Source organism: Oscarella lobularis, chromosome 3, assembly GCF_947507565.1.
Source record: "Oscarella lobularis chromosome 3, ooOscLobu1.1, whole genome shotgun sequence".
Lineage (NCBI taxonomy): Eukaryota > Metazoa > Porifera > Homoscleromorpha > Homosclerophorida > Oscarellidae > Oscarella > Oscarella lobularis.
In genome coordinates, this window is record NC_089177.1 from 3,659,641 (window position 1) to 3,683,733 (window position 24,093).

At 44.2% G+C, this 24,093-nt stretch overlaps 12 protein-coding genes and 1 long non-coding RNA gene across 16 annotated transcripts; 7 read left to right on the plus strand and 6 right to left on the minus strand.

Moving 5' to 3' along the window:
- Positions 1-21: 21 nt before the first annotated feature.
- On the plus strand, positions 22-2,734 carry LOC136185357 (deubiquitinase OTUD6B-like). The gene is made up of 8 exons (XM_065972472.1): positions 22-75; positions 125-321; positions 379-519; positions 566-625; positions 679-790; positions 844-902; positions 952-1,055; positions 1,110-2,734. Exons 1-8 carry the CDS (start codon positions 24-26, stop codon positions 1,171-1,173), a joined length of 789 nt encoding a protein of 262 aa, XP_065828544.1. The 5' UTR covers positions 22-23; the 3' UTR covers positions 1,174-2,734.
- LOC136185358 (H/ACA ribonucleoprotein complex subunit 1-like) lies at positions 1,246-2,102 on the minus strand. Its single transcript, XM_065972474.1, has 5 exons — positions 1,961-2,102; positions 1,755-1,903; positions 1,633-1,692; positions 1,491-1,575; positions 1,246-1,433 (listed from the first exon to the last, which is right to left on the minus strand). The coding sequence occupies exons 1-5, from the start codon at positions 2,073-2,075 to the stop codon at positions 1,264-1,266; spliced, it is 579 nt and encodes a 192-aa protein (XP_065828546.1). The 5' UTR covers positions 2,076-2,102; the 3' UTR covers positions 1,246-1,263.
- Positions 2,735-2,994: 260 nt separating the features above from the next.
- LOC136185353 (N-acetyl-D-glucosamine kinase-like) lies at positions 2,995-4,238 on the plus strand. The gene has a single exon (XM_065972466.1). The coding sequence runs from the start codon at positions 3,043-3,045 to the stop codon at positions 4,063-4,065; it is 1,023 nt and encodes a 340-aa protein (XP_065828538.1). The 5' UTR covers positions 2,995-3,042; the 3' UTR covers positions 4,066-4,238.
- Positions 4,063-9,260, minus strand: LOC136185350 (Golgi apparatus protein 1-like). The gene is made up of 26 exons (XM_065972463.1): positions 8,954-9,260; positions 8,878-8,901; positions 8,724-8,801; positions 8,173-8,664; positions 8,066-8,116; positions 7,876-8,011; positions 7,572-7,828; positions 7,391-7,512; positions 6,982-7,083; positions 6,748-6,919; positions 6,534-6,689; positions 6,394-6,483; positions 6,272-6,334; positions 6,113-6,220; positions 5,959-6,047; positions 5,802-5,907; positions 5,653-5,745; positions 5,529-5,607; positions 5,419-5,483; positions 5,289-5,365; positions 5,186-5,229; positions 5,013-5,134; positions 4,848-4,955; positions 4,545-4,788; positions 4,390-4,490; positions 4,063-4,341 (listed from the first exon to the last, which is right to left on the minus strand). The coding sequence occupies exons 1-26, from the start codon at positions 9,197-9,199 to the stop codon at positions 4,171-4,173; spliced, it is 3,396 nt and encodes a 1,131-aa protein (XP_065828535.1). The 5' UTR covers positions 9,200-9,260; the 3' UTR covers positions 4,063-4,170.
- Positions 9,261-9,289: 29 nt separating this feature from the next.
- LOC136185356 (uncharacterized) lies at positions 9,290-10,238 on the plus strand. The gene has a single exon (XM_065972471.1). It carries the CDS (start codon positions 9,309-9,311, stop codon positions 10,137-10,139), a length of 831 nt encoding a protein of 276 aa, XP_065828543.1. The 5' UTR covers positions 9,290-9,308; the 3' UTR covers positions 10,140-10,238.
- LOC136185351 (alanine aminotransferase 2-like) lies at positions 10,175-12,527 on the minus strand. The gene is made up of 13 exons (XM_065972464.1): positions 12,306-12,527; positions 12,130-12,222; positions 11,971-12,079; positions 11,779-11,909; positions 11,615-11,728; positions 11,401-11,530; positions 11,261-11,340; positions 11,074-11,207; positions 10,903-11,011; positions 10,792-10,857; positions 10,582-10,737; positions 10,416-10,528; positions 10,175-10,367 (listed from the first exon to the last, which is right to left on the minus strand). The coding sequence occupies exons 1-13, from the start codon at positions 12,483-12,485 to the stop codon at positions 10,277-10,279; spliced, it is 1,506 nt and encodes a 501-aa protein (XP_065828536.1). The 5' UTR covers positions 12,486-12,527; the 3' UTR covers positions 10,175-10,276.
- Positions 12,309-13,960, plus strand: LOC136185354 (protein IMPACT-A-like). 4 transcript variants are annotated; one of them, XM_065972468.1, is made up of 10 exons: positions 12,309-12,673; positions 12,725-12,777; positions 12,839-12,901; positions 12,954-13,129; positions 13,180-13,286; positions 13,345-13,418; positions 13,476-13,566; positions 13,616-13,656; positions 13,708-13,801; positions 13,850-13,960. In XM_065972468.1, the coding sequence occupies exons 1-10, from the start codon at positions 12,542-12,544 to the stop codon at positions 13,892-13,894; spliced, it is 876 nt and encodes a 291-aa protein (XP_065828540.1). In that variant the 5' UTR covers positions 12,309-12,541; the 3' UTR covers positions 13,895-13,960. The 4 variants fall into 4 exon arrangements, with proteins under 4 accessions (XP_065828540.1, XP_065828542.1, XP_065828541.1 ...); XM_065972470.1 differs by having other exon boundaries at positions 12,844-12,901; XM_065972469.1 differs by having other exon boundaries at positions 12,741-12,777; positions 12,844-12,901.
- LOC136185352 (riboflavin transporter 2-like) lies at positions 13,914-15,497 on the plus strand. The gene is made up of 3 exons (XM_065972465.1): positions 13,914-14,444; positions 14,489-15,171; positions 15,228-15,497. The coding sequence occupies exons 1-3, from the start codon at positions 13,979-13,981 to the stop codon at positions 15,426-15,428; spliced, it is 1,350 nt and encodes a 449-aa protein (XP_065828537.1). The 5' UTR covers positions 13,914-13,978; the 3' UTR covers positions 15,429-15,497.
- A 203-nt stretch (positions 15,498-15,700) lies between these two features.
- LOC136185359 (uncharacterized) lies at positions 15,701-16,122 on the plus strand. Its single transcript, XR_010669514.1, has 3 exons — positions 15,701-15,953; positions 16,003-16,043; positions 16,095-16,122. It is a non-coding gene; the product is annotated as an uncharacterized lncRNA (long non-coding RNA).
- A 115-nt stretch (positions 16,123-16,237) lies between these two features.
- LOC136185513 (solute carrier family 52, riboflavin transporter, member 3-B-like) lies at positions 16,238-17,858 on the plus strand. The gene is made up of 3 exons (XM_065972674.1): positions 16,238-16,817; positions 16,862-17,547; positions 17,603-17,858. The coding sequence occupies exons 1-3, from the start codon at positions 16,355-16,357 to the stop codon at positions 17,807-17,809; spliced, it is 1,356 nt and encodes a 451-aa protein (XP_065828746.1). The 5' UTR covers positions 16,238-16,354; the 3' UTR covers positions 17,810-17,858.
- LOC136185515 (E3 ubiquitin-protein ligase Hakai-like) lies at positions 17,745-19,043 on the minus strand. Its single transcript, XM_065972675.1, has 7 exons — positions 19,018-19,043; positions 18,825-18,968; positions 18,689-18,774; positions 18,557-18,643; positions 18,441-18,502; positions 18,050-18,383; positions 17,745-17,995 (listed from the first exon to the last, which is right to left on the minus strand). Exons 1-7 carry the CDS (start codon positions 19,022-19,024, stop codon positions 17,861-17,863), a joined length of 855 nt encoding a protein of 284 aa, XP_065828747.1. The 5' UTR covers positions 19,025-19,043; the 3' UTR covers positions 17,745-17,860.
- A 45-nt stretch (positions 19,044-19,088) lies between these two features.
- Positions 19,089-21,424, minus strand: LOC136184641 (arylsulfatase A-like). The gene is made up of 13 exons (XM_065971560.1): positions 21,264-21,424; positions 21,083-21,210; positions 20,871-21,030; positions 20,763-20,819; positions 20,631-20,712; positions 20,462-20,578; positions 20,295-20,407; positions 20,150-20,244; positions 19,959-20,097; positions 19,786-19,902; positions 19,628-19,731; positions 19,416-19,575; positions 19,089-19,362 (listed from the first exon to the last, which is right to left on the minus strand). The coding sequence occupies exons 1-13, from the start codon at positions 21,354-21,356 to the stop codon at positions 19,183-19,185; spliced, it is 1,545 nt and encodes a 514-aa protein (XP_065827632.1). The 5' UTR covers positions 21,357-21,424; the 3' UTR covers positions 19,089-19,182.
- Positions 21,425-21,619: 195 nt separating this feature from the next.
- Positions 21,620-24,078, minus strand: LOC136184642 (arylsulfatase A-like). The gene is made up of 15 exons (XM_065971561.1): positions 23,928-24,078; positions 23,747-23,874; positions 23,535-23,694; positions 23,426-23,482; positions 23,294-23,375; positions 23,126-23,242; positions 22,968-23,080; positions 22,820-22,914; positions 22,628-22,766; positions 22,457-22,573; positions 22,300-22,403; positions 22,087-22,246; positions 21,837-22,030; positions 21,705-21,756; positions 21,620-21,650 (listed from the first exon to the last, which is right to left on the minus strand). Exons 1-13 carry the CDS (start codon positions 24,018-24,020, stop codon positions 21,854-21,856), a joined length of 1,542 nt encoding a protein of 513 aa, XP_065827633.1. The 5' UTR covers positions 24,021-24,078; the 3' UTR covers positions 21,620-21,650; positions 21,705-21,756; positions 21,837-21,853.
- Between the last annotated feature and the right edge of the window lie 15 nt (positions 24,079-24,093).

Below are 24,093 nucleotides of genomic sequence, written 5' to 3' on the forward strand. Positions count from 1 at the left end.
GTTGATTCGCGCGCGCTAGTGAAATGGAAGAGGAAGTTCTTCGTCGTCATCGAGAGGAAACGAAAGAACTGCGAGGTTATACAAAGGTTCCGCCTGTAAAACTATTCTCAATGCTTTTAGTTAGCTCGTCTTTTGGCTGTGCGAAAAGCGGCGAAGGGCGATAAAAAGGAGAAGAAGCGTGCGCTAGCCGAAATTGAAAAATTGGAGAACGAAATGAAAGAACGACACGAAAGAGAACTCGAGCAACTGAAAGAGAATGACGATTCTGGTGAAAAAACACTGGCTCAGCCGCCGAAACAGTCGAGAGCGCAAAGAAGAAAAGTCTATTCCACGCAACCACGCCCACGTCGATTTCTAAAAAACAACGAATTTTTATAGGAGCGAAAATTAGGTGAGGCAAAAGAACGAGAAGATCGCGTGCTAGCCGAAGAAGAAGAGGACAGAAAGACGTCACAACGGCATTTGGAAAGAGAGAAATTGAAGGAGTTGCTTTCAAAAGAGAATATGACAATTCATGACGTAAGATCAGAACAAATTAAAATTATTAGTTAATGTATATTTCTAGATTGCGCCAGATGGTGATTGCCTTTATAGTGCCATAAGCCATCAGCTGAGTCATGAAAAGGCAATTTTTTATCTTTCAGCCCAATTGACTAATCCATTGTCTGACTTTTTTAGATGACATACAGCGCTAAAGAGCTTCGATCTTTAGCTGCAGACGAGATACTAGCCAACCCAGATACATACGTTCCTTTTCTTATTGATCACGAAAGTGGCCACGGTCCACAAGGTCCTCAATCTTTTTCTTCGTTGCCACACACGTACTTAGGCTTTATTTTAAAGACATACGAGAATATTGTACGCAGATAAAGGAGACCAGTAGTTGGGGCGGTCAAGTTGAGGTATGTATATGTATTTTCTTATTAATAATATGGGTGAGCCTGGTGATAGATTCAGGCACTATGTGCCAGACTTAATTGTGCCGTGCGCGTCTATCAAGCCGAAGACAATCAGCCACTTTTGTTTGGTTCTGGCTCAAAGACCCTTCACTTGGTGTAAGTTAGTTACGATATGAGGAGAAGATTGGCAGCCAAATCGAATTTCTTTAGATATCATCGTCATGAATATGGATTGGGAGAACATTACAATTCCGTAACGGTCCAAAACAAGTAGGTCGATTAATAGTAATTAATTAATTAATCACGTTGAAACACCCTTGAGGTTAACATAGCATTTTATTGATAATTGCTGCTATGAACTTAGCTAGTAGCCACCGCGTCCTCTTCCCCTAAATCCACCTCCCCGTCCTCTTCCTCTGAAGCCGCCGCCGCCTCTTCCTCTAAAACCGCCTCCTCCAAGGCCTCCTCCTCCTCTTCCACCGCGGAATCCTCCCCGTCCTCGGCCTCCCCTCATTCCACCACGCCCACCAAAGCCTGCATTTAAAAATGACAATAATAATAATAATAATTTTCGTGACTAATTTAATTTACCTCCTCTGCCGCCTGGGCCCTTTTGACCTGGGGGTCTCGGTAAGAAACGCATAAGCGGGAGTAGCCGATTGGGATCAATGTACAGCTAATTTTTTAATTGAAATGACGTCACGGTTATTAATTACTTATTTTACTAAACTACCTTGTGTTTCACTCCAAATGATTTCGCTTGCATTCCTTCAGACAGTTTAACAGAAAATAACTACATATGGAATCTCTCGATTTTAATTTTAAAGTGATGGCCCCTTTTTCTGTTTTCCTCACGTATTCCGTCATTGGTCCGAAAATTTCGTCGACTTTTCCAATTTGAGATTTATTTTCGAGAAATATAGGCGCGTTGAAATACGGAACCTTTTCGATGGTTGCCGTACAAACTAAATCACCTTCGCACTCGTGCATCACTTCTCCCACTTCTAAAATAACGAATTATGGGCTCTATCTCAGAAAAAACCGCCATTCTTAGATTCTACCTATGACATAGTCGGGAGGTCCCTGCGGGTATCCTGAGAATCCTCCGCGCCCTCCGCCTCTGCCTCCTCTACCGCGAAATCCTCCTCGCGAGCCTCCGCGACCCCGGTAGGCCATGTTTTCTGATCGAGATAGCGTGCGCCGAGTTCTGCGGCTCTTTGCGCACGCTACCTACACTGTTTTCTCCGCGTGCTCTCCTTCTTCGTCTCTCCGCTACGAACGGTAGTCTGGCTGTAGCGAATTTGACAGCCGACAGAGGTAGGCCTAAAGCGCAAGATCGCCCACGTCCTGAATCCGAAGAGAGTTCAAGCAAAGGTAACGCGTCACCTCAGTCCACTTGCAACAAACGGTTAACAATAACAACAATCAACAATTCGTTGCAACGAACGGCGGCCAGCAACGACGATGTTGGTCGTTTGTTGCAAGCCTTATGCGTTGGTAATCAGACACCGCGATGCTATCACATTCCCTGTTTGTCGCGCGCGACTGATGTATCGTTTTTCAAGTGACTGCGGCACATCAATTTTTAAACGTGCGGCATGGCTAAGTACTGCTACAGCATGACTTATTATTATTCACGCTGTTTTTTTAGGCTGGCAGGGGGTCCTGAGCATGACCCCTTATAAAAAACTGCTCTTGGGGGTCCTGAGCATGACCCCTTCAAAAAACTGCTCTTCGGGGTCCTGGGCAAGACCCCGTCAAAAAAACTGCCCGCATGAAAACAAGGAGAGGACTGTTGTTTTTTGATTTTTATTGAAATAAAATTGCTATACTCTCCCCTTTTCTCCATGGCGACGGCAGCACACGCAGGGGTGTACCACCTCGCCGGTGCCCTATCTAACCTATCTAACCTATCTAACCTAACCTACCTATTCTACCTAACGCGCTGTCATGTTATGCGCCTAACTACAACCGAAACGTGCAATATAAAGACAACAAGCAAAACGTCCTCCATGCTTTCTTGGACACCTGCGTTCTCCGATCCAACGCGAAATCAAAAATGTGGCGGGTTTGGCGCGTGCAGAGTGCAAGCTAACGTACGCTACAAAGCAGAACTCAAATCGTTTCTTCGTTTCTCGCGAAAATGACTTACTACGGAGGCATCTTGGGCGGTGCGACCAACTCCAACATCGTAATAATGTCGTCGCGTGGCGAAACACTTGGAACGAGCTCGGGTCTCGGCTTGAATCCTCACTTGGAGGGCGTCGACACATGCGTGCAAAGAATCGGCGAACTCGTCGCCAACGCGAAAGCGTCGGCAGGCCTCGCACCAACCGATTGCTTGCGCGCATTAGGCGTGACAACGAGCGGCGGCGACACGACGAAGATCCGAGACGACATGGAAACGAAACTGCGCGAGAAATATCCGGGAATGAGCGATAGCTATCGAATTGCAACCGACACGTACGGGCCCATGGCAACGGCGTGCCCAAATGGCGGCATTGTGCTCATCGCCGGGACAGGATCGAATTGCCAGTTGATCAATCCAGACGAATCCGAGTATAGATGTGGAGGCTGGGGCCATTTGATTGGCGACGAGGGATCCGCATTTTGGATAACCCAAAAAGCGATTAAAATCATTTACGACGCCGACGACGGACTCGAAGCGGCTCCCCACGACGTCCAGTTTCTTCGAACGAAATTGTTTGACTTTTTGGGTATGACGTCATCCTTCGACGTCATATCGCATTTGTACGAGAATTTCAACAAGTCGCGAATGGCGCAATTCTGTCGAATCATGGCGGAACAGGGCAGCGACGATCCTCTCTGCAGGCACATCTTCCGCTCGGCCGGATACGCTCTGGGACGACACATTCAAGCCGTCGCACCGCATGTCAACGCAAGTCTTTTCCAACAATCCGGCGGTTTGCAAATCGTCTGCGACGGGTCTGTGTGGAAGAGCTGGAGTCTTCTCAAGGACGGGTTTCTCGAGGCTCTTTATCCCAATGATGGCTTGGGCGTGACGGTGAAGGAATTCAGTCTCGTTCGGCTGACGAGATCGCCGGCTGTTGGTGCCGCTCTTCTGGGGGCGAAGAAGGCGGGCGAAAAGCTCGAGGTGGACTATTCGGAAAACAAAGAGGTTATGTATCACCATAGGCACGAATGAGAAACAGAGACTTGCATGAGATTGTACGCTAAAGGGCAGCAATTAAGCAAGCAGCATTCTTCAGGATTTTTCGTAGTCGTTGTTCTCGTGGTGGCGTCTTTTTTTTTATTGTTTCTTTCCTCTTTGTTTTCTTCGCCTGCGACATTTCTGGCCACAGAAGTAGCCCACGACGACGAGCACGACGACGACGCACATTAGGAAACTCACAACGCTGTTCCTCGACTCCGAATGAGCGACAGTCTTGATGACATCTTGAAGGGTTTGGGGACCCTTGAGCTAAACACAAAAATTGCGACTCTTTGATTGACTCGTTTTCTTTTTTACCTCGACAGCGCTATCCCACATTTCGACTCGCGACTTCAATTCGGCAGCGCACTCAGGAAGAAGTTTTCCTTTCGAATAGACATCAAGGAGGCACATCATTTCTAGACGAGAGCCATGACCAAATTTCAAGTAATTAATTAATTATTCAACCCTACTTTTTCCGCTTCCAAAAGGAAGATCGCGGCAAAATTTGTGCAGGTCCATAGCGCATTGCTGAAAGAGAAGCGGATCGTTGTGCACGTCGACGACGCCTTCATTCATAATTCGACTCAGCTCCTTCATGCACGCCGCACTCGCTATCACTTTCACTTTCTTCAACGTCTTTTTCTCCGAGACGAATGTCTTGAGACAGGACAAAAAGTCGCCGTTCATTCCGCCCTCCGAACAGTCGCTCAGCACCTATAGAAATGAAACGAAATGAAACCGCTTTTTCAAAAAAAGAAGATTTTTTCGCTGACTGGCTCGTCTTTACACGCGTTATAAAGAGCGGCGTCGACGCGAGGATTGTCCATCGCCTGACGTTCTCGCAGCTGAATGGCTTTTTGACAGCTTGGGGTCAACGATTTCTGTACAACAATCATTTTTTTACCTATAACGCGTATTGTTTCTTTGTTTATTCGTACGTGCGTGTCATATGCTTCCTTGAGGCATTCTATCATTTTCGAGCCCTCCGATGAAATGTCGCGACAAAATTTCGGCATGTCTTTGAGACAGGCGTCTCGGAGGTGAGGATCCAGTCGAAAGTCTTATCAAAAAATGTCGTTAAAGGACGCCTTGGAATTTGTGCGATACTTACTTTCTCCTGCTTCTATTTCTCTCTCTGTGATTAATCTCTGACAACTTGTGGGAGGGGAAAAAAGTCGTATTTTTCTGAATACCGAAATTTGCAACACGCTTACATGGTATCGTCCATTGATGCCTTGTTTTCAATCAAGCATCTCAGGAGGTTCGTTGGCTTGACTTTTTTGCAAAGAGTCTACAAACAAAAAGGCTTGGCTTTCACACGTGGCCTTTTCTCTACGTACATACCGCTATAGCTGAGCGACACATTTTTTGTAAAGAGTAATCGACTTCCGGATCATTAGCCTGGACTTCCTACAAATCAGTTAACAAAAGAACGTTATGTAACTTTTTACTCCCCTCTTTCTCCTCAAGCAGATTCATGCATGCTTGCGAAAGTTTTCCTTCTGTTCCCTTCTGCCTCAAGCATTCAATTATCTACGAAGATAAATAGATAAATCCCTCAAAATTCTGACGTCATACTTTTCCCTCGCCGGGTTCGATGCCGCGGCAGAACTGCCCCGCATCGTTCCTACACGCGGAATAAAACTCGGAATCGTGCTTGATATTTTCATTCTAGAAAAAAACAACAAAGTCCTTCCGTTGAGGGGGAAAAAAGCAAGAAAACAAACCATTTCAAGCAGAGCGATCTTCAGAAGATCTCTACACGCTGTAGACATCGTACTTCTCGTTTGCGCGTCTCTCATGTGCGACGCGAAACAATTCAACACGTCACTCCTACGTAACGTATATAGAGAGATGCTTTTTATTCGCCGATATAGCACCGACCTTGATCGCGATTTAGAACACAATCTCGAGCCCTCGACTCCGCAAATCGTTTTGAGTTTATAGTCAAAGCTTTTGTCTTTTTCTTCGACCTATTTTGAAGGTGCATGATAATGTGGTTAGCTCTAATACACTGGTACTGTATGTCTATACGCGCCTCCTGAAACTCTTCCAATTGTTTCTTGCACTTGGGAGCGACTTGTTCGTCGTTTTTGTGCCGCTTTAGGCAACTCATTAATTCTCCTTCTGCCTTTCCGACAAACTCCTAAGAAAAAGTGAACGTATTGTAATTGTAAAATTTCTTTATATGCATTGCCTTGCAATAAAGTCGGACTGCTTTCTTGCACAATTTCATTAGTGAGCGATCAATTGTTGCATCCTGAAAAGAAGCCAAGTTTCAAAAAAAATTTCCTCGCTATTTTTTTAATTCTAAAGGACTTGGGCCTCAAGCTGAGTCCACTGTGACATTTGCTTTTTGCAATCGTCGTCTGGTAAATCATCAAAATTCTTTTGCAAGCAGTCAAATTCCTATACAAATTAATTTTGAAAATATTTTAAGTAAGTAATGTAATTCTTACCACCCCTTCGTAATCGGCATCATTTTCCGCTATCACATCAGGACACAATCTAACCAAATCTTCCATACAAGCTCTCTCGACAGCCGGATTCAATTTGACACTAACAGCGCGCTCGCGCAAAGTACGAAACACCTCCCCTTGGCATTCCTTCGACAACTATTATATAAATAAAAAATCAATTAATAAATAGCAGGTGCCTGTTGTTTGTTCTTTCCTTTGGAGCGTTAGAATCGCCAGGATTCACTTCGTGTCTGTAAAGACAGGCGAGTGTCATTTGAGGCGGAAGCTGGGCGCCTTGCATTTCCTCTCCGTCGTTTGTTGCAAATTGGGAATGACACAGCTGCAGCGCGTCGTCGCGACAAGCCTTGTAGAGAGCATGATCAAGTCTGTAAATGTAAACAAATATTAGTCGGTCTTTCTTCTATTAAAATTATTTGCAATTTTTTACTTGAAATTTCGCGATATGAAGTACTGTAGATGAAAGAGATGTTTGCGACATTCTTTCGGCAAATCGTCGTCATCCATTTGTTCCATCAGACAGGAAAAGACTCTAGAAATAAAAAAAAGAAAGCGTGATCGCGCAATAATAATAATAATAATAATAATAATAATAATAATAATAATAATAATAATAATAATAATAATAATAATAATAATAATAATAATAATAATAATAATAATAATAATAATAATAATAATAATAATAATAATAATAATAATAATAATAATAATAATAATAATAATAATAATAATAATAATAATAATAATAATAATAATAATAATAATAATAATAATAATAATAATAATAATAATAATAATAATAATAATAATAATAATAATAATAATCCGTATCTCACTTGGAGTCATCTTCTCCCCTCGTGTTACATTTCGTTGTTATGGTAGCGAGACAGGCACTTCGCAGAGCGTGATCGATGTGAAAATCGCTTGCTGGATCGACTCGTTCGACGAGCTTATCAAGCTAGAAACGCGTCCCACGATAATAAATAATATCCATATTAGGGTTTTCTTGTGACGTACTTCTTCTGCACACTCTTTGTTTACTTTTCCCGTATTTTGTGCATCGTCATCGGCGTCGATGTCATCGGTCTCCGTACGAAGATCCATGAGACACTCGATCACGGCGCCTTCTTCCCCGTTGGCAAATTGATCCTGGCATTGTTTCGCTACGACGTCGGTGCATGCCGCCACCAAATTTTCGTTCAAATCGAAATCGCCAAAAAGTCGTTCCTTCACTTCCGATCCGCGTGCCATGCAATCCTGTGAAATTTTAGCCCCTACGCGAAATAATAATAATAGTAATTAATTGAATAATTAATATTACCCTTTGCATTGTAGGCGTCGTCTAAGCAGATCAATATCTTAGCTGTTCTTTCAAAATCTGTGCTGTCTTGAGTTCCTTTGAGACAGTTGTGATGCTTTATATCCTCTTGACATGCCTTGGAAAACGAGTAATCCACCTTGGAGAAGTAGAAAAAAAATCGGTGATAGTATTTATTAATTTTTTATTTTACCTTGTAATCGGCAGCTTCCAATTTCTGTCTCCTTCGAATCTGATGCTTACACTAAATAATTCAAACGCAAAATATCAAACTACGTATTTATTAATTTTTATCCCTACCTCAGACGTCAAAGCTCTATCAAACTTATGCTGATAAAGACAATCGTACATCTTTCCCGGCTGACTCGCCACGTCGGCGCAAAATTTTTGCAGCTCTTCCTTGCATGCTTCGAAGAGCGCCACGTCCAAGTGAACGTCGTCTCCTGCCGCCTCCTCTTTCTTTAGCACGCGACTCCTACATTGTTTACTCAGTTCCTTGAGTCGATCTTCGAGGCAAGCGATTGTCGCTCCTTGCGTTTTTAATTCGACGTCCGGATTTTTTCTCATCGAATTCGCGTCGACGCTTTCAATTCTCTGGCATTTGAGTCTCTTTATGTCGTCCATGCAATCCTTTTCAAAGTCGCGAATGAAACGATAGTCCGAGAAGACGATCGTCTGCATGCGCAAGACAATCGAGTGGCAACGTGAATTTGCTATGTCGCGCTTGTGATCGAGAAGACAGCCGACCAGAAGCCCTTTGCCGGGAGGAACACCCTTGCACAATGAATCAATCTAGAAAAAACAATTAATTATAAATATATATATATATATATTATTTATTTCTGCTCTACTTCTTGCGTGCAGGATGCTTGAAGAGTCTGATCGAGACGAACATCTAGAGTCATGTTGCGTTTGAATTCCCATAGAGTCTATAGATAGATAGATGGATAGATAGATCAGATATTGTTTCATTTATAAGATCCGAGTTCCGAAAAACGTTGATACCTTGTGACATTCAAGACTGAGAATCTAAGAAATCGATGCTTTTAGTTAATAGAGTGTCTCTTCGCTTCCTACTCACAGATGCGTCGCGCTGGAGACAGAGAAGAACTTGAAAGTTGTTTCGCGGATCGGCTCGCTGGCATCTCTGTGCTTCGTTCGCGCACGATGGATGCCTACCGATGTAAGATGATTGAGACTGAGGCCCCGGTGCGGGTGCGCCCATTTTGACAGGCGATTCCTTTCTTGTCGTTCGCTTGTCGTGTTCATTAGAAGTCGCTGCAAAAACGAGCCCGACGAGAGCCCACGCGAGTAAGCACGACGGCATCGAGGGAGGAAAACGCCACGTTTCTACTCAGTTCCCGGACGGCGGACGCAAGCCTTATATCAACGTAGCGCGCGTGTTTTTATTGAGGGAAGAGCACCAGGGCACAAACATGATTCTTTGTTTGGGTTTCGTGTGCCTTTACGCCTTCTTCGCCTATGCAACGTTTCAGTGCTGGAAGAACCGATATGCAGCGGGACGCGTCGCCGCCGACGTCGAAACGCACCCGCGCATCTTTCTAAAAGCGCTAGATCGCACGTTCGACATCGTCAACTTCTCCAACGCGCTCGTCGCGACCGTCCTCAGCTCCATCGTTCTCTTCGCCGATCCAACAGGCGAAACGACTCGACCTGACATCGTTCGTCTCGCCGACACGACCATCGAACTAATATGCGCTTACCTTCTCGTCGAACTCCCTATCCTTATCTACAGTCGGCGCAATCTCACGCGATCGGCGAGCACCGTCGGCGACGATTTCAAATCGTCCTACGACGGCATGATCGTTTTCCACGCGATCGCGCTCGTCGGCACGAGCACGGCGCGCTGCGCGAACGCGCCCGTGCGCCGAATCGCGCTCTGGGCCATCTGGTCGGAGCTCGCTTCCGTTTTTCTCGGCATCGAGTCGTTTTTCGAATACAATTGCTTTCACTTGTCGCACACGAACGCGTACGCGTGCGTCGCACTTCTCGCCACCGTCGCCTTCGTTTTTCAACGCGTCGTCGTTTTTTTCTATTTGTCGTTTTTCGCGTGGAGTCGATTCGTTTGGACGATCGCGTTCGGAATTCAATTCGCTTGTCTGTTAATTGGCACCGGATTGAACGTCGCTTTCGCGCTCGAACGCTGCTATTGGATGGCGTCGTGGATTCGCGCCAATTATTTCACGTCCCATTCGTCGATTTGGGCCAATAGACATGAGAGCGTTTATCCGAATAAAACCCATTAATTAAATTAATTAAGATTGAGACAGCAGTACAGTAGTAGAGCTTGCTATTCTTTCTTTTCTTTTTTTTGAAGAAGGAAATACATTTTGAATGTGTGTGCATTCCCTCAATACTTCCCTCACGCGCGCGCTCTCGTCTATCAAGCATACCTCGTCGAGAATTCCTTGTGGAAGTCTTTGATGTCCACGACGATTCTTTGAAGTTGTTCCAACGGTGGCAATATGGTCATTCTGCGCAGTGGAATTTTTTTGACGTTTCTTTTTATGATATTGCGTTACCTGAAGTGAAACGTTCCTTCTTTCTGTCCAAATCCACTTCCGGGTACGGTGCATATTCCCTTCTGTTCCACCATTTCTTTACAGAACAAGGCGTCTGGTGCAAGACCCACTTTCTGCGCGGAAAAAAATCAATAGTTGAATAATCTAGATTAGTCGAACGATTTACTTTGGCTGCAGTGATTGCCTTTTCCGGCATCGTTATTCTCGGAAAAGCGTACATCGATCCCTCGACGGGATTGCACGAAACCCCTTCAATTTCATTGAGACTTTTCGAAACAAGATGAGCTCGTTCTGCCAACGAGTCGAGTATAGCCGCCTTTTCCTAAAAACAAGCAAGCAATCAAATAAATAAATCAAGAGGAAAAGAAAGCCTTACTTTGAAATAGAGGTCACGCGATGGACCACCCACATGAGGAGGTTTCACAATGGTATCAGCAATAATCTGCGCAATAATCAGTGAACCAATGACGTTGCTATGGTGACGTACTTGTCCTGCCACCGCTGGACACAATTTGACAGAAGCGAGCTTGAGAAGCTGTCCCATGACGTCATCAGGAAATCCTATCACTTCGAGATACCCTCCACGTTGTCCACATCTAAAATTGAGAGAGAGAAGGACGCTGTCTGATGAACTAATGGATTTTCTGCGTCTACTCACTCTCCGTAAAATCCCTTTGACGTCGAGTGGCATGATATCAATTGGAAATTCTCATAGTCTGGGCCCATGTCTCGGAGAGCTTTCTTGAACGAGACAAAAGACTTTTCTGGGGCGTAGATGTTCTCCTGATAGACCTGCGGAACCACGTGTCATCATAGCTGACTGCGAACAAATTACTGAGACCGACTTCGTCTGCCAAAAGAACGAGATTTTCGTCGGCACAAAATTTGATGATTTCCTTCATGTTTTGCTCAGTCAATATTTGCCCTTCATTAAATATTAGAAATCTCACGAAAAGGAATTTCAAGGCTCGTGTGTGTGACAAACCAGTAGGATTTCCCGGATTGATGACAACCAGCATAACAGGATTGCACGTTTCTCGAGCCGCTTTCACGTTCCTGTACAAATCATTGGCATCCAATTTCCAGCCATTATCTTCATCCAAATAATAAGGAACCTAATTGAAAAAAACCATCAACTCTATTTCCCTTTTTTACTATGTATGTATGTATGTATGTATGTATGTATGTATGTATCACACCGCTGGCATTCCCAGTTCTTGCAAACTGGCCGTATAAAGAGGATACTGTGGAATAGGAATCATGACTCCTGATCTCGTTTTGCCTTCGCCAGTTGCAATCAACTCCAAAACCATCTACAAAAAAAATCGATCACCCAAAAAATCCCATTTTCGTTTCTAATTACCCTGATTCCTTCTGAGGCTCCATTGCTCATGAAAATTTTTTCCGTGTCGGCGGGATGCTTGTCTCGCGCTTCAAGAAACTCGACAACGTGCTGTCGAACGACTTTGATTCCTTTCGAATCACTGTAGGCGCCTGAAGAAATTACATTATTTATTATATGTGGACATCCGCCCCTGCCACGCCCCCGTCCCACCCATGCTGTGGCCTTCGCACGAATTCAGTATCATTCGCGCGCGATCGACTACGTCGCTAGGAAAAACGTCTTTTTCCGAAAGTTCGTTGTACGCGCACGCGGCGAGAACCTAAAGAAGATTTTTTAACAATAGAAAGCGTGGGCGTGTCGCGAGCGTGCCTGGCGACTAAACGTAATCGGCTTCTGCTTCAACGCCTGTGGATTTCCGATGTTCACTTTGACGACTTCGCTGAACGAGAGCCCGTGATCTTTCTACGGGAAAAGAAAGGTCACGCACACGCCCACGCAACTAGACTACGACTTCGTTTTCCTTTGGTGCAGCAAATCTTTCTTACTTGCTGGAGTTGTTTTTCGACTGCGTTGACCGTGTCCAAAATGGGGCCTCGAACGGCGTATTGAGCCTTTATCACGTTGGGGTTGACCTGCGCTATGCCGATCACTTCCTTCTTCGTGCCAGTTGCCATAGTTCGTCTGGATGCTCTAACTATACGTGACCAAGCAAGTAGCGAACGCATGGAGGGCTGCACGCCAAAAGTTTGTCCGATGATCGCTGGCCTAGCGTACGCTAAAGATGTCGAACGAAGTTAAGCAAAAAGAAGAACTCGAGGTTTTGACGTCGATTTATGCAAACGAATGGAAGACGGTCGACGAAGCGAACCAAATATACGAAATTGAAATATCCGATTCTAAAGTTCGGCTCCAAGTAAAAAGAGAGGAATTAGACGTGGTGAATCGTAGTCAAAAGATGGAACAGGTTATTCTGCCAACAGATTATCCGAGTCGTTCAGCACCAGTCTATCAAATACAGTACAGCAAAAATAATTTATTAATTTATTAATTTATTAATTGTACCGACGTTTCTTACTAGTGTAGATTGTGAGCTTTCGCACGTGCGCCCACTTATTGCGTCTGGTTTAGATCAGATATATGAGTAGGTAGATACCCTTATCTTTTTTCGTTTTACATATGTATCATCTATGTAGAGATGCTGAAGGAGAGCCGGTTCTCTTCCAGTGGGTTGAATGGATACGTGAGTTTTTTGAGTCGAGAAAGGAAGCAAGTAGTTCAACTCCCTCGGCAACTCAATCACATTCTGCGGATTCTGATGAAGAAATTGCTGAAACTGCTGCCAGTGATTACCAAAATAGATTTAGAGTTGGTAGGATAGAAGATTTATTGCATGGAACGCGTAACCCAAGTCGAGTGTAGTAGAAGCTGCTTCGGTTGTGTGCCCTCCAATTTCCCACGGTCAGCCTCTTGTTGATCGTAAAAGCACGTTCCAGGCGCATCTAGCTCCAATTCACTCTACATTACAAGTAGGCAATTGTAGCAAAGACTTTAATTAACGAACTTTATCATTTTGTCGTCGTTCAGGTTCAAATTGTAATTGATCATCTATTGGAAAACAGCAAAATTGCTCATGCCACTCACAATATTAATGCCTACCGGTAGACCTGTTATTCATGTGAAATACGGACCTAGCAGTAGCGTGTGTGCATTTTGAGGTTTTTTGATGAAACGAAACGGGTATGGATTCACGGTTGCGACGACGACGGTGAAAGCGCGGCAGGAAGTCGTCTATTGCATCTATTACAGGTTTGAAGTCTAGTCTTTTTCTGTAATTTAAGCGCTAGCCGTCACCTAGATTTTGCAAGTTGAAAATGTCCTCGTCATTGTGTCAAGATGGTATCTGTCCCACATGAAACTTTTGCATAGAGTGACTTGTTCTTTGTTTAGGTATGGCGGTATTCACCTAGGACCAGATCGTTTTAAGCACATAAACAACTGTGCGAGAGATCTTCTCCAGCACTGTGGATACATTAAATCGAAAGTAAATGATACCTAATGTGAACGTTGAAGACTTGAATCTTTTTTATAGGACTCTAAACACAAGAAGAAAAAGGGAAAAGCTTCTCGATCTTAGCGACCAAAACAAAATAATGTACATATTTGCTATATTTTTTTCTACGGAAATACGGGCGTGGGACTTCTACAGAGACTCGCCTAAATGCCGAAATCGTACGAAATTGCGGCGTTCGTTTTCGCCGCGCTTTTAGGTTCCGGTTCTTGGGTGGCAGTCAATGGCGTTTTCTCCGTTTCTCAACCGCTATGGACTCGTACCCCAGAGTGCTACACTCTCGCGGCGATACTGGCCGTTGCTATACAACTGGGAAACATCGGAGCGTTTCTCTACGTATTCGCCGATCGATATCTATTGGCTGGGAAAGAAGATCGAAGAAGAAAACTTCAAGAGAGAACGATATGGACTATGTACGGGATCGGGACACTGTCTTGTGTTCTCCTCGCGTTTCTCTGGGATAAAACTGGTTATATAGCAGGAAAACATTTCAGCATTGCTCTTATCGTCTTGACGTGGTGCTTAGCTTTAGTCGACTGCACTTCAACAGTCACATTTCTGCCTTACATGGGTCGGTTTTCTCCCCAACTTATCAGTGCACTCTACGTTGGAGAAGGTAGAAATCACACGATCTGACTTCCAATCAATACGTTTCTTTAGGTTTCAGTGGCGTGATTCCTGCTGTTTTGGGATTGATTCAGACGCAGAATACTCCGCTTGCAAATGAGTCGAGCTATAACTGTTCGGATCAAGGTATCGAGAGCCTGCGTTTTTCCGTTGGCGTCTACTTCGGCTTGCTTGCTCTTCTCATGCTGCTGAGTTTGATTGGTTTTGCTGGTCTAAATTTCTATGGAGGAATGAGAAAATTACGGAAACCTGAGGAAAATCAAAGCCTTATTAACAACGAAGAGGAAGAATGCCTGGAAACTTCCATTGATAACCCCGAAGAGACAATAAATACCACTATTGAAACTCCGTGCCACCAAAGATCAGCAGTGACTTGCTCTCGTTATTATTGTCTATCCTTGCTCTTGGTAACGGGATGGATCAACTTTCTTACCAACGGTCTTTTACCGCCTGTATCGCCATACGCATATGAGCCATACGGAGATCACTGGTCTGCAGCTATAGTCAACATTGGATTAATATTTAGTCCTATTACAGCGTTCATATCTTACTGGTTACCGTGGAAGAAAATTCTAAAGCAACGCACTGTGATTACACTTGTAAGTGTCATTGTTGCGATCTCAAATGCCTTGGGTGGATTTGTCATGTGGGCTGCTTCACCAAAGTGCGATCGAGACAGGCCATTTCATGGGGAGCCAGGTGGAGCCATTCTAATGGTATGTATTAGAGACAGATCACTTTTCCTTGCTATTGACCGACTTCTTCTGTCTAGCTATTGGTTAATGTTGTCATCACGTCGGGAATTATTTTTTTGAAGATTACTCTCGCGAAAGAAATGGAAAGACAAAGGGGTAAATCGGGCTTGCTCTACTATGGAATTGCCACGCAAGTTGGATCGATGCTTGGCGCCTTTTCCATCATCGGTCCCGTCATCAAGAATCTCTTCCAACCGAAATCAAGTTGCGGAATTTGAATAACGCTTTGTTTGTTTCTCCCTATATGCACGAATGCTTCGTATATTTAATAAAAGGGTGGCCTCGGAGCGCCGGGCCATGCTCCCTGCATAGGAAAGGAAAAGGAGCGCGAGGACCGCCAGGATGATCGAAAGGCATAGGGGTCTCATACCAGGCAGGGGACCCGGCATCAGCCGACGCTACAAAAAGAATCAATTAATCAATAGAAACGATATAAGCTCAGGAGACATTACGAGTAGAACGTCAGGTGGCCCCATGACTGGATGAAAGGGAGGTCTTGGCATCGCTTGAAAACCACCAAATGGAGGCGGCATGCCAGCAGTCATCTGATGCGGCTGTTGTGGCTGCTGGTGGTGCGGCGGTTGTTGGGACTCCTTTCCCTTTTCCTTGTCTCTTCGTTCTCTTCCAGTGGGTTGAATGGATACGTGAGTTTTTTTTTTGATGAAACGAAACGGGTATGGATTCACGGTTGCGACGACGACGGTGAAAGCGCGGCAGGAAGTCGTCTATTGCATCTATTACAGGTTTGAAGTCTAGTCTTTTTCTGTAATTTTAGCGCTAACCGTCACCTAGATTTTGGAAATTGAAAATGTCCTCGTCATTGTGTCAAGATGGTATCTGTCCCACATGAAACTTTTGCATAGAGTGACTTGTTCTTTGTTTAGGTATGGCGGTATTCACCTAGGACCAGATCGTTTTAATTAAGCACATAAACAACTGTGCGAGAGATCTTCTCCAGCACTGTGGATACATTAATACATAATGTGAACGTTGAAGACTTGAATCTTTTTTATAGGACTCTAAACACAAGAAGAAAAAGGGAAAAGCTTCTCGATCTTAGCGACCAAAACAAAATAATGTACATATTTGCTATATTTTTTTCTACGGAAATACGGGCGTGGGACTTCTACAGAGACTCGCCTAAATGCCGAAATCGTACGAAATTGCGGCGTTCGTTTTCGCCGCGCTTTTAGGTTCCGGTTCTTGGGTGGCAGTCAATGGCGTTTTCTCCGTTTCTCAACCGCTATGGACTCGTACCCCAGAGTGCTACACTCTCGCGGCGATACTGGCCGTTACTATACAGCTGGGCAACATCGGAGCGTTTCTCTACGTATTCGCCGATCGATGTCTATTGGCAGGGAAAGAAGATCGAAGAAAACTCCAAGAGAGAACGATATGGACGATGTACGGGATCGGGACACTGTCTTGTGTTCTCCTCGCGTTTCTCTGGGATAAAACTGGTTACATAGCAGGAAAACATTTCAGCATTGCTCTTATCTTCTTGACGTGGTGCTTAGCTTTAGTCGACTGCACTTCAACAGTCACATTTCTGCCTTACATGGGTCGGTTTTCTCCCCAACTTATCAGTGCACTCTACGTTGGAGAAGGTAGAAATCACGCGATCTGACTTCCAATCAATTCGTTTCTTTAGGTTTCAGTGGCGTGATTCCTGCTGTTTTGGGATTGATTCAGACGCAGAATACTCCGCTTGCAAATGAGTCGAGCTATAACTGTTCGGATCAAGCTATCGAGAGCCTGCGTTTTTCCGTTGGCGTCTACTTCGGCTTGCTTGCTCTTCTCATGCTTCTCATGAGTTTGATTGGTTTTGCTGGTCTAAATTTCTATGGAGGAATGAGAAAATTACGGAAACCTGAGGAAAATCAAAGCCTTATTAACAACAAAGAGGAAGAATGCCCGGAAACTTCCATTGATAACCCTGAAGAGACAATAAATACCACTATTGAAACTCCGTGCCACCAAAGATCAGCAGTGACTTGCTCTCGTTATTATTGTCTATCCTTGCTCTTGGTAACGGGATGGATCAACTTTCTTACCAACGGTCTTTTACCGCCTGTATCGCCATACGCATATGAGCCATACGGAGATCACTGGTCTGCAGCTATAGTCAACATTGGATTAATATTTTGTCCTATTACAGCGTTCATATCTTACTGGTTACCGTGGAAGAAAATTCTAAAGCAACGCACTGTGATTACACTTGTAAGTGTCATTGTTGCGATCTCAAATGCCTTGGGTGGATTTGTCATGTGGGTTGCTTCGCCAATGTGCGATCGAGACAGGCCATTTCATGGGGAGCCAGGTGGAGCCATTCTAATGGTATGTATTAGAGACAGATTACTTTTCTTGCTATTGACTGACTTCTTCTGTCTAGCTATTGGTTAGTGTTGTCATTACGTCGGGAATGCTTTTTTTGAAGATTACTCTCGCGAAAGAAATGGAAAGACAAAGGGGTAAAACGGGCTTGCTCTACTATGGAATTGCCACGCAAGTTGGATCGATGCTTGGCGCCTTTTCCATCATCGTTCCCGTCATCAAGAATCTCTTCCAACAGCCATCGAAATCAAGTTGCGGAATTTGAATAACGCTTTGTTTGTTTCTCCCTATATGCATGAATGCTTCGTATATTTTTTTAATAAAAGGGTGGCCTCGGAGCGCCGGGCCATGCTCCCTGCATAGGAAAAGGAAAAGGAGCGCGAGGACCGCCAGGATGATCGAAAGGCATAGGGGGTCTCATACCAGGCAGGGGACCCGGCATTGGCCCACGCTACAAAAAGAATCAATTAATCAATAGAAACGATATAAGCTCAGGAGACATTACGAGTAGAACGTCAGGTGGCCCCATGACTGGATGAAAGGGAGGTCTTGGCATTGCTTGAAAACCACCAAATGGAGGCGGCATGCCAGCAGTCATCTGATGCGGCTGTTGTGGCTGCTGGTGGTGCGGCGGTTGTTGGGACTCCTTTCCCTTTTCCTTGTCTCTTCGTTGCGCCTCCTGGCCACCTTCGTGTCGATACTTGACGTGCGCTTGAAGATCTCGTTGTGACAGGTAGCTCTTTCGACATCCTTGGAATCCGTGGCGACTGCCGCCATGGCAACAGATGTAGACTCCTTCCATTGTGCCACGTTCCAGACTTTGGTTCTCGTCACCGCACCTAGCACGCATCAATTATTAATTAAAACAAGAATATATATTATATGTGTTTCCTTACTTGGGGCATTTTCCTGCTGCTTTTTGGGCACATTCCATGCAAAAGGAATGCTTGCATTTCTTCTGTGTTTCCAGACAGTTCCCATACGTTCGTTAGTGTGGTTATATAAAACTTACGAATCTGCCATACGTCACAACCGGAAGTATGCACTTTTCGCACTGGTGAATATTTGCATTGTCAACTTTCTCTCCGACAAGATTCATCTAAAGAAGAAACTAAAATTTCGTTTCATAGTGATCTAATTCTACCTCCTGGTTCCAAACAAGTTCTTCTTTTCCTTGTTTAGGAAAGAGAGGAGATTTGTCTGTCGACGATGTTTCGGTCGAGTCGTTTCCTTGGCCTCACTTCAAACTACATCCTGCACTTGCTTTAGTTCTCGTTTACCGGACTTGACGATCTTTTTCGTCTTTTTCGGGACCCCTTTGCTCGATTTTGTCGATTGAGGCTTCAGTTTTAGGGCAATGTTGCGACGCACGGACGTGCGAGAACCGGACCCCGTTCCCGTTCCCTCAGAATCCAGTTCGAGGTCTAGAATGCAGTTCATAAACCGAAAAACGAGCGAGAGGAGATGACGTACCAGCCATGTTGGAATGTGCGGGCGTGCGCAACGTACATGTGACCAAAGATGATCACTATTTTTGCAGAAAAAAATAATCATTATCAGCTAGTATTCTAGGCCGATACACACACACACACACAACAGCAACAAAAACGTACCAACGTGTGGAGCTCACAAGTTTCATCAAACGAGCAGTTCAAAAGCAGGACTAAATCCAAAAGGACTGCCAGTGTTCTTTGTACCGCAAGTGCAGCACGATGGAAATGGTGAACACGACGGACGACAGCAGGGCATGGCGCTAGAGTTGCTTCCATGAATCTCGGAGTTCCCCCAAATCATTTCCGAGTTAAATTTTTCTGTCATCTAAAAAGACTGCGTTTACATGCTGAATGACTAGTAGACAGTCAGAGTCTAACCTTGACAATAGTCTCCAAAATCGCTGCGTATTTTTCACCGGAAAGTGGATACTTTTCGGATGGATCTTGCATAATGTCAAACAGCAAGGGAGGGTCATGTTTCTTTTCAGGAGTTTTTCCCCAACAGTCTTCATCATAATAAGGAGGTCCGGCCAAGCCCCTGAAATAAATTAATTAAGTGTCCCTTATATCAGCATACCAATAAAACTCACCCTTTGGTGTAAAAGTGGGCTTTGTATTGTTTCAAGCGAGTAGCAAAGACTCCCGTGCTTGGATTAGGACTCATTGGGTAATAATAATAGAAATTGCGATTGCTCTAAAAATCGACCCACTTCCATTTGTTTCTGTTTATCAGTATGTAGCCAATCACCTGTCCTCCTTCAAAAAGTATCGGAGACATATCAACGCCATCAATAGGTCTGTCAGTGGGAACTTGACCACCTGCCAATTTTGTAATGGTAACAAAGACGTCAACCGTGGCACCGAGCTGTACACATCAAAATTGTGTCTGATCACTCTCTCTCTCTGTGTCTACACTATTACTTCATTTGTTCTGCCAGGCTTGATTTTTCCTGGCATCCAGGCTATGGCTGGTTCTCTCATTCCTCCCTCGTATGTCGTTCCTTTTCCGCATTTTAGCAGACCCTGGTTGCCTCCTCGAACTTGACGAGTTAGCGACGGCCTAAGAAACAGACGTTCGGATTAGTAAACCTAAACTAGCTATTCAAACCAACCCGTTATCAGCTGTGAAGAACACAAAGGTATTATTTTCTACTCCAGCCGATTTAATTGCTTGAAAAATTTCGCCAATACTCGAATCCATTTCGCTCTACTCAAAAAGGAAAGTAGACAGTTTTTCTGGTTCTGCCGTTTTCGTACCAAAGAATCGCCAAATGTTCCACGTATAGATGAATTTCGAAATGCTTTGCTAGCAAACTGTGGATGATGAGTGTGCTGGTATGGCATGTAAAGGAAAAATGGCTTTTTCGCTTCTACTCTCATGAAATTGAATTCTTATAGGAAGTGCTTTCAGACATCTCTAATACCTGCGTTTTGATTTATAAATCCCGTCGCTGCATTTGTGTACGTAGCGGTGAGAGTAGTGAAATCAGCTGGCTGTTTTACAATCTTCGTGTTCTCAAATAGCGGACAGGGAGTGTCATCTAAAGGAACTGTTAGAACAAAATCCCACTTATAATAAATTAATGTTAGTACCAGTTCTGCATTTATCAAAGCAGGGCTGGTCAGGATAGAAGCAAATCAGACAGGGACACATATCATGTGAGTAAGGAATTCCCTAACAAAAATTCGTCATTTGCACTTCACGTACTCAAAATTTCTCCTCACCATGTAGTAATCAAAACCATGATTAGTTGGCAAGTATGTATTGTTAGCCCCAACACCCTGTAAATAAATAGGCTCTTACCAAATTAGATACCTTTTATAAACGGTTACCAAATGCCATTTTCCTACAATAGCTGTGGCATAGCCTTCCTTTTTGAGTATCTCGGCCACTGTAGTCTCGTTGTGAGGCAAGCCACCTGTCGAAGCTGCACCAAATACGCTTGGCCATATGCCACTTCTGGTCTGATAACGGCCAGTTATCAAAGCAGCTCTATCGAGTACGGAGATCAAAACTGATTTTCTTTATAGTTCCCTACTCATACCGAGAAGGACTGCAGACAGGACTGGCACTGTAGAACTGTGTAAATAGCAATCCTTCCTTGGCCATTTTGTCCAAGTTTGGAGACGATGACGTTGGATGACCGTACACACCCAAATCACCGTAGCCAAGCTAGAAACAATCCGTTTGGCAGGCCCTTTTGAAAGTAATGAGTACGCGCTAACGTCGTCGGCAAAAAGGAGAACGATGTTTGGCTTCTGTGCGTCGTGTACCGACACAAAGAAAACTAAGAATAGCAGGACAAAGGCTGCTGCCATTTGGCGAGGAAGAAATATGGGGCTCTCAAGTCTTGAAGTGTGAGTAGAACACCCACGTGAGCTCGCACGAGATTCTAATATTTGCGGAGGAGTATCCCCAAGTGTAGTCATAGCTAATACAATTAGCTCGGCTTTCTTGGCGTTCGGCTTTGCACTGACTCCTCTTTTTTTCTAGCCAGCAAATGAGCGATTTTCGAGTCAAGGCATTTGATGCTGCTGTTGTGGCTGGTGGTGGTGCGGCGGTTGTTGGACTCCTTTCCCTTTTCGTTGTCTCCTCCGAATCGAGTTCGAGGTCTAGAATGCAGTCCATCCATAAATCGAAAAAACGAGGGAAAAGAGATGACGTACCAAGCCATGTTGGAATGTGCGGGCGTACATGTGACCAAAGATGAAATAATCACTATTTTGCAGAAAATAATCATTATTAGCTAGTATTCTTGACCGATACGATACACATACACAACAGCAACAAAAACATACCAACGTGTGGAGTTTCATCAAACGAGCAGTTCAAAAGCAGGACTAGTGTATCCAAAAGGACTGTTCTTTGTACCGCAAGTGCAGCACGATGGAAATGGTGAACACGACGGACGACAGCAGGGCATGGCGCTAGAGTTGCTTCCATGAATCTCGGAGTTCCCCCAAATCATTTCCGAGTTAAATTTTTCTGTCATCTACAAAGACGGCGTTTTTTACATGCTGAATGACTAGTAGACAGTCACAGTCTAACCTTGACAATAGTCTCCAAAATCGCTGCGTATTTTTCACCGGAAAGTGGATACTTTTCGGATGGATCTTGCATAATGTCAAACAGCAAGGGAGGGTCGTGTTTCTTTTCAAGAGTTCCTTCCCAACAGTCTTCATCATAATAAGGAGGTCCGGCCAAGCCCCTGAAATAAATTAATTAAAGTGTCTCTTATATCAGCATATCAATAAAACTCACCCTTTGGTGTAAAAGTGGGCTTTGTATTGTTTCAAGCGAGTAGCAAAGACTCCCGTGCTTGGATTAGGAAGCATTGGGTAATAGTAATAGAAATTGCGATTGCTCTAAATCGACCCGCTACCATTTGTTTCTGTTCATCAGTATGTAGCCCAATCACCTGTCCTCCTTCAAAAAGTATCGGAGACATATCAACGCCATCAATAGGTCTGTCAGTGGGAACTTGACCACCCGCTAATTTTGTAATGGTAACAAAAACGTCAACCGTGGCACCAAGCTGTACACATCAAAATTGTGTCTGATCACTCTCTTTGTGTGTCTACACTATTACTTCATTTGTTCTGCCAGGCTTGATTTTTCCTGGCATCCACGCTATGGCTGGCTCTCTCATTCCTCCCTCGTATGTCGTTCCTTTTCCGCATTTCAGCAGACCCTGGTTGCCTCCTCGAACTTGACGAATTAGCGACGGCCTAAGAAACAGACGTTCGGATCAGTAAACCCAAAACTAGCTATTCAAACCAACCCGTTATCAGCTGTGAAGAACACAAAGGTGTTGTTTTCTACTCCAGCCGATTTAATTGCTTGAAAAATTTCGCCAATACTCGAATCCATTTCGCTCTACTCAAAAAAGGAAAGTAGACAATTTTTTTCTGGTTTGGGCGTTTTCGTACTAAAGAATCGCCAAATGTTCCACGTATAGATGAATTTCGAAATGCTTTGCTAGCAAACTGCGGATGATGAGTGTGCTGGTATGGCATGTAAAGGAAAAATGGCTTTTTCGCTTCTACTCTCATGAATTATAGGAAGTGCTTACATCTCTAATATGTACCTGCGTTTTGATTTATAAATCCCGTCGCTGCATTTGTGTACGTAGCGGTCAGAGTAGTGAAATCAGCTGGCTGTTTTACAATCTTCGAGTTCTCAAATAGCGGACAGGGAGTGTCATCTAAAGTACCTGTTAGGACAAATCCCACTTATAATAAATTAATGTTAGTACGAGTTCTGCATTTATCAAAGCAGGGCTGGTCAGGATAGAAGCAAATCAGACAGGGACACATATCATGTGAGTAAGGAATTCCCTAACAAAAATTCTTCATTTGCACTTCACGTACTCAAAATTTCTCCTCACCATGTAGTAATCAAAACCATGATTAGTTGGCAAGTATGTATTGTTAGCCCCAACGCCCTGTAAATAAATAGGCTCTTACCATTATAGATAACATTTATAAACGGTTTACCAAATGCCATTTTCCTACAATAGCTGTGGCATAGCCTTCCTTTTTAAGTATCTCGGCCACTGTAGTCTCGTTGTGAGGCAAGCCACCTGTCGAAGCTGCAACAAATACGCCCGGCCATATGCCACTTCTGGTCTGATACCGGCCGGTTATCAAAGCAGCTCTATGGAGTACGGAGATCAAAACTGATTTTCTTTATAGTTCCCTACTCATACCGAGAAGGACTGCAGACAGAACTGGCACTGTAGAACTGCGTAAATAACAATCCTTCCTTGGCCATTTTGTCCAAGTTTGGAGACGATGACGTTGGATGACCGTACACACCCAAATCGCCGTAGCCAAGCTAGAAACAACCCGCTTGGCAAGCCCTTTTGAAAGTAATGAGTACGCGCTAACGTCGTCGGCAAAAAGGAGAACGATGTTTGGCTTCTGTGCGTCGTGTACCGACACAAAGAAAACTAAGAATAGCAGGACAATGGCTCCAGCCATTTGGCGAGGAAGAGGGAAGTTTAACAGGTTTTAAACGCGGTTGATATCTACCGCCATGATTATGTAAGGCGCG

Bases quoted from the DNA above. Each gene is read 5' to 3' on its own strand.
- LOC136185356 (XM_065972471.1), top strand. From the start codon at position 9,309: ATGATTCTTTGTTTGGGTTTCGTGTGCCTTTACGCCTTCTTCGCCTAT.
- LOC136185352 (XM_065972465.1), top strand. From the start codon at position 13,979: ATGCCGAAATCGTACGAAATTGCGGCGTTCGTTTTCGCCGCGCTTTTA. The intron at 14,445-14,488 runs GTAGAAATCACA...ACGTTTCTTTAG, and splicing joins TGCACTCTACGTTGGAGAAG to GTTTCAGTGGCGTGATTCCT. The intron at 15,172-15,227 runs GTATGTATTAGA...TCTTCTGTCTAG, and splicing joins CAGGTGGAGCCATTCTAATG to CTATTGGTTAATGTTGTCAT.
- LOC136185515 (XM_065972675.1), bottom strand. The intron at 18,503-18,556 runs GTAAGTTTTATA...CTGGAAACACAG, and splicing joins TTGTGACGTATGGCAGATTC to AAGAAATGCAAGCATTCCTT. The intron at 17,996-18,049 runs GTAATGTCTCCT...TTCTTTTTGTAG, and splicing joins GGCCACCTGACGTTCTACTC to CGTGGGCCAATGCCGGGTCC.
- LOC136185513 (XM_065972674.1), top strand. From the start codon at position 16,355: ATGCCGAAATCGTACGAAATTGCGGCGTTCGTTTTCGCCGCGCTTTTA. The intron at 16,818-16,861 runs GTAGAAATCACG...TCGTTTCTTTAG, and splicing joins TGCACTCTACGTTGGAGAAG to GTTTCAGTGGCGTGATTCCT. The intron at 17,548-17,602 runs GTATGTATTAGA...TCTTCTGTCTAG, and splicing joins CAGGTGGAGCCATTCTAATG to CTATTGGTTAGTGTTGTCAT.
- LOC136185351 (XM_065972464.1), bottom strand. From the start codon at position 12,485: ATGCGTTCGCTACTTGCTTGGTCACGTATAGTTAGAGCATCCAGACGA. The intron at 11,910-11,970 runs GTGGGACGGGGG...TAATTTCTTCAG, and splicing joins GTGCGAAGGCCACAGCATGG to GCGCCTACAGTGATTCGAAA. The intron at 11,208-11,260 runs GTCGGTCTCAGT...GTGGTTCCGCAG, and splicing joins TCGTTCTTTTGGCAGACGAA to GTCTATCAGGAGAACATCTA.
- LOC136185353 (XM_065972466.1), top strand. From the start codon at position 3,043: ATGACTTACTACGGAGGCATCTTGGGCGGTGCGACCAACTCCAACATC.
- LOC136185350 (XM_065972463.1), bottom strand. From the start codon at position 9,199: ATGCCGTCGTGCTTACTCGCGTGGGCTCTCGTCGGGCTCGTTTTTGCA. The intron at 8,802-8,877 runs GTATCAACGTTT...ATCTATCTATAG, and splicing joins TCAGTCTTGAATGTCACAAG to ACTCTATGGGAATTCAAACG. The intron at 7,513-7,571 runs GTACGTCACAAG...ACGCGTTTCTAG, and splicing joins ACAAAGAGTGTGCAGAAGAA to CTTGATAAGCTCGTCGAACG.
- LOC136185357 (XM_065972472.1), top strand. From the start codon at position 24: ATGGAAGAGGAAGTTCTTCGTCGTCATCGAGAGGAAACGAAAGAACTG. The intron at 626-678 runs GCAATTTTTTAT...TGACTTTTTTAG, and splicing joins ATCAGCTGAGTCATGAAAAG to ATGACATACAGCGCTAAAGA. The intron at 791-843 runs GTCCTCAATCTT...TTTATTTTAAAG, and splicing joins AAGTGGCCACGGTCCACAAG to ACATACGAGAATATTGTACG.
- LOC136184641 (XM_065971560.1), bottom strand. From the start codon at position 21,356: ATGGCAGCAGCCTTTGTCCTGCTATTCTTAGTTTTCTTTGTGTCGGTA. The intron at 21,211-21,263 runs GTTAGCGCGTAC...GATTGTTTCTAG, and splicing joins TTCTCCTTTTTGCCGACGAC to CTTGGCTACGGTGATTTGGG. The intron at 19,363-19,415 runs GTTAGACTCTGA...CAGTCTTTTTAG, and splicing joins TTTTGGAGACTATTGTCAAG to ATGACAGAAAAATTTAACTC.
- LOC136185358 (XM_065972474.1), bottom strand. From the start codon at position 2,075: ATGGCCTACCGGGGTCGCGGAGGCTCGCGAGGAGGATTTCGCGGTAGA. The intron at 1,904-1,960 runs GTAGAATCTAAG...TCGTTATTTTAG, and splicing joins ACCTCCCGACTATGTCATAG to AAGTGGGAGAAGTGATGCAC. The intron at 1,693-1,754 runs GTGAGGAAAACA...TTCCATATGTAG, and splicing joins TCGGACCAATGACGGAATAC to TTATTTTCTGTTAAACTGTC.
- LOC136185354 (XM_065972467.1), top strand. From the start codon at position 12,542: ATGTCGAACGAAGTTAAGCAAAAAGAAGAACTCGAGGTTTTGACGTCG. The intron at 12,778-12,838 runs GTACAGCAAAAA...GTTTCTTACTAG, and splicing joins GCACCAGTCTATCAAATACA to TGTAGATTGTGAGCTTTCGC. The intron at 13,419-13,475 runs GTAGACCTGTTA...GTGCATTTTGAG, and splicing joins CACAATATTAATGCCTACCG to GTTTTTTGATGAAACGAAAC.
- LOC136184642 (XM_065971561.1), bottom strand. From the start codon at position 24,020: ATGGCTGGAGCCATTGTCCTGCTATTCTTAGTTTTCTTTGTGTCGGTA. The intron at 23,875-23,927 runs GTTAGCGCGTAC...GGTTGTTTCTAG, and splicing joins TTCTCCTTTTTGCCGACGAC to CTTGGCTACGGCGATTTGGG. The intron at 23,376-23,425 runs GTGAGGAGAAAT...AATTTTTGTTAG, and splicing joins ATGGTTTTGATTACTACATG to GGAATTCCTTACTCACATGA.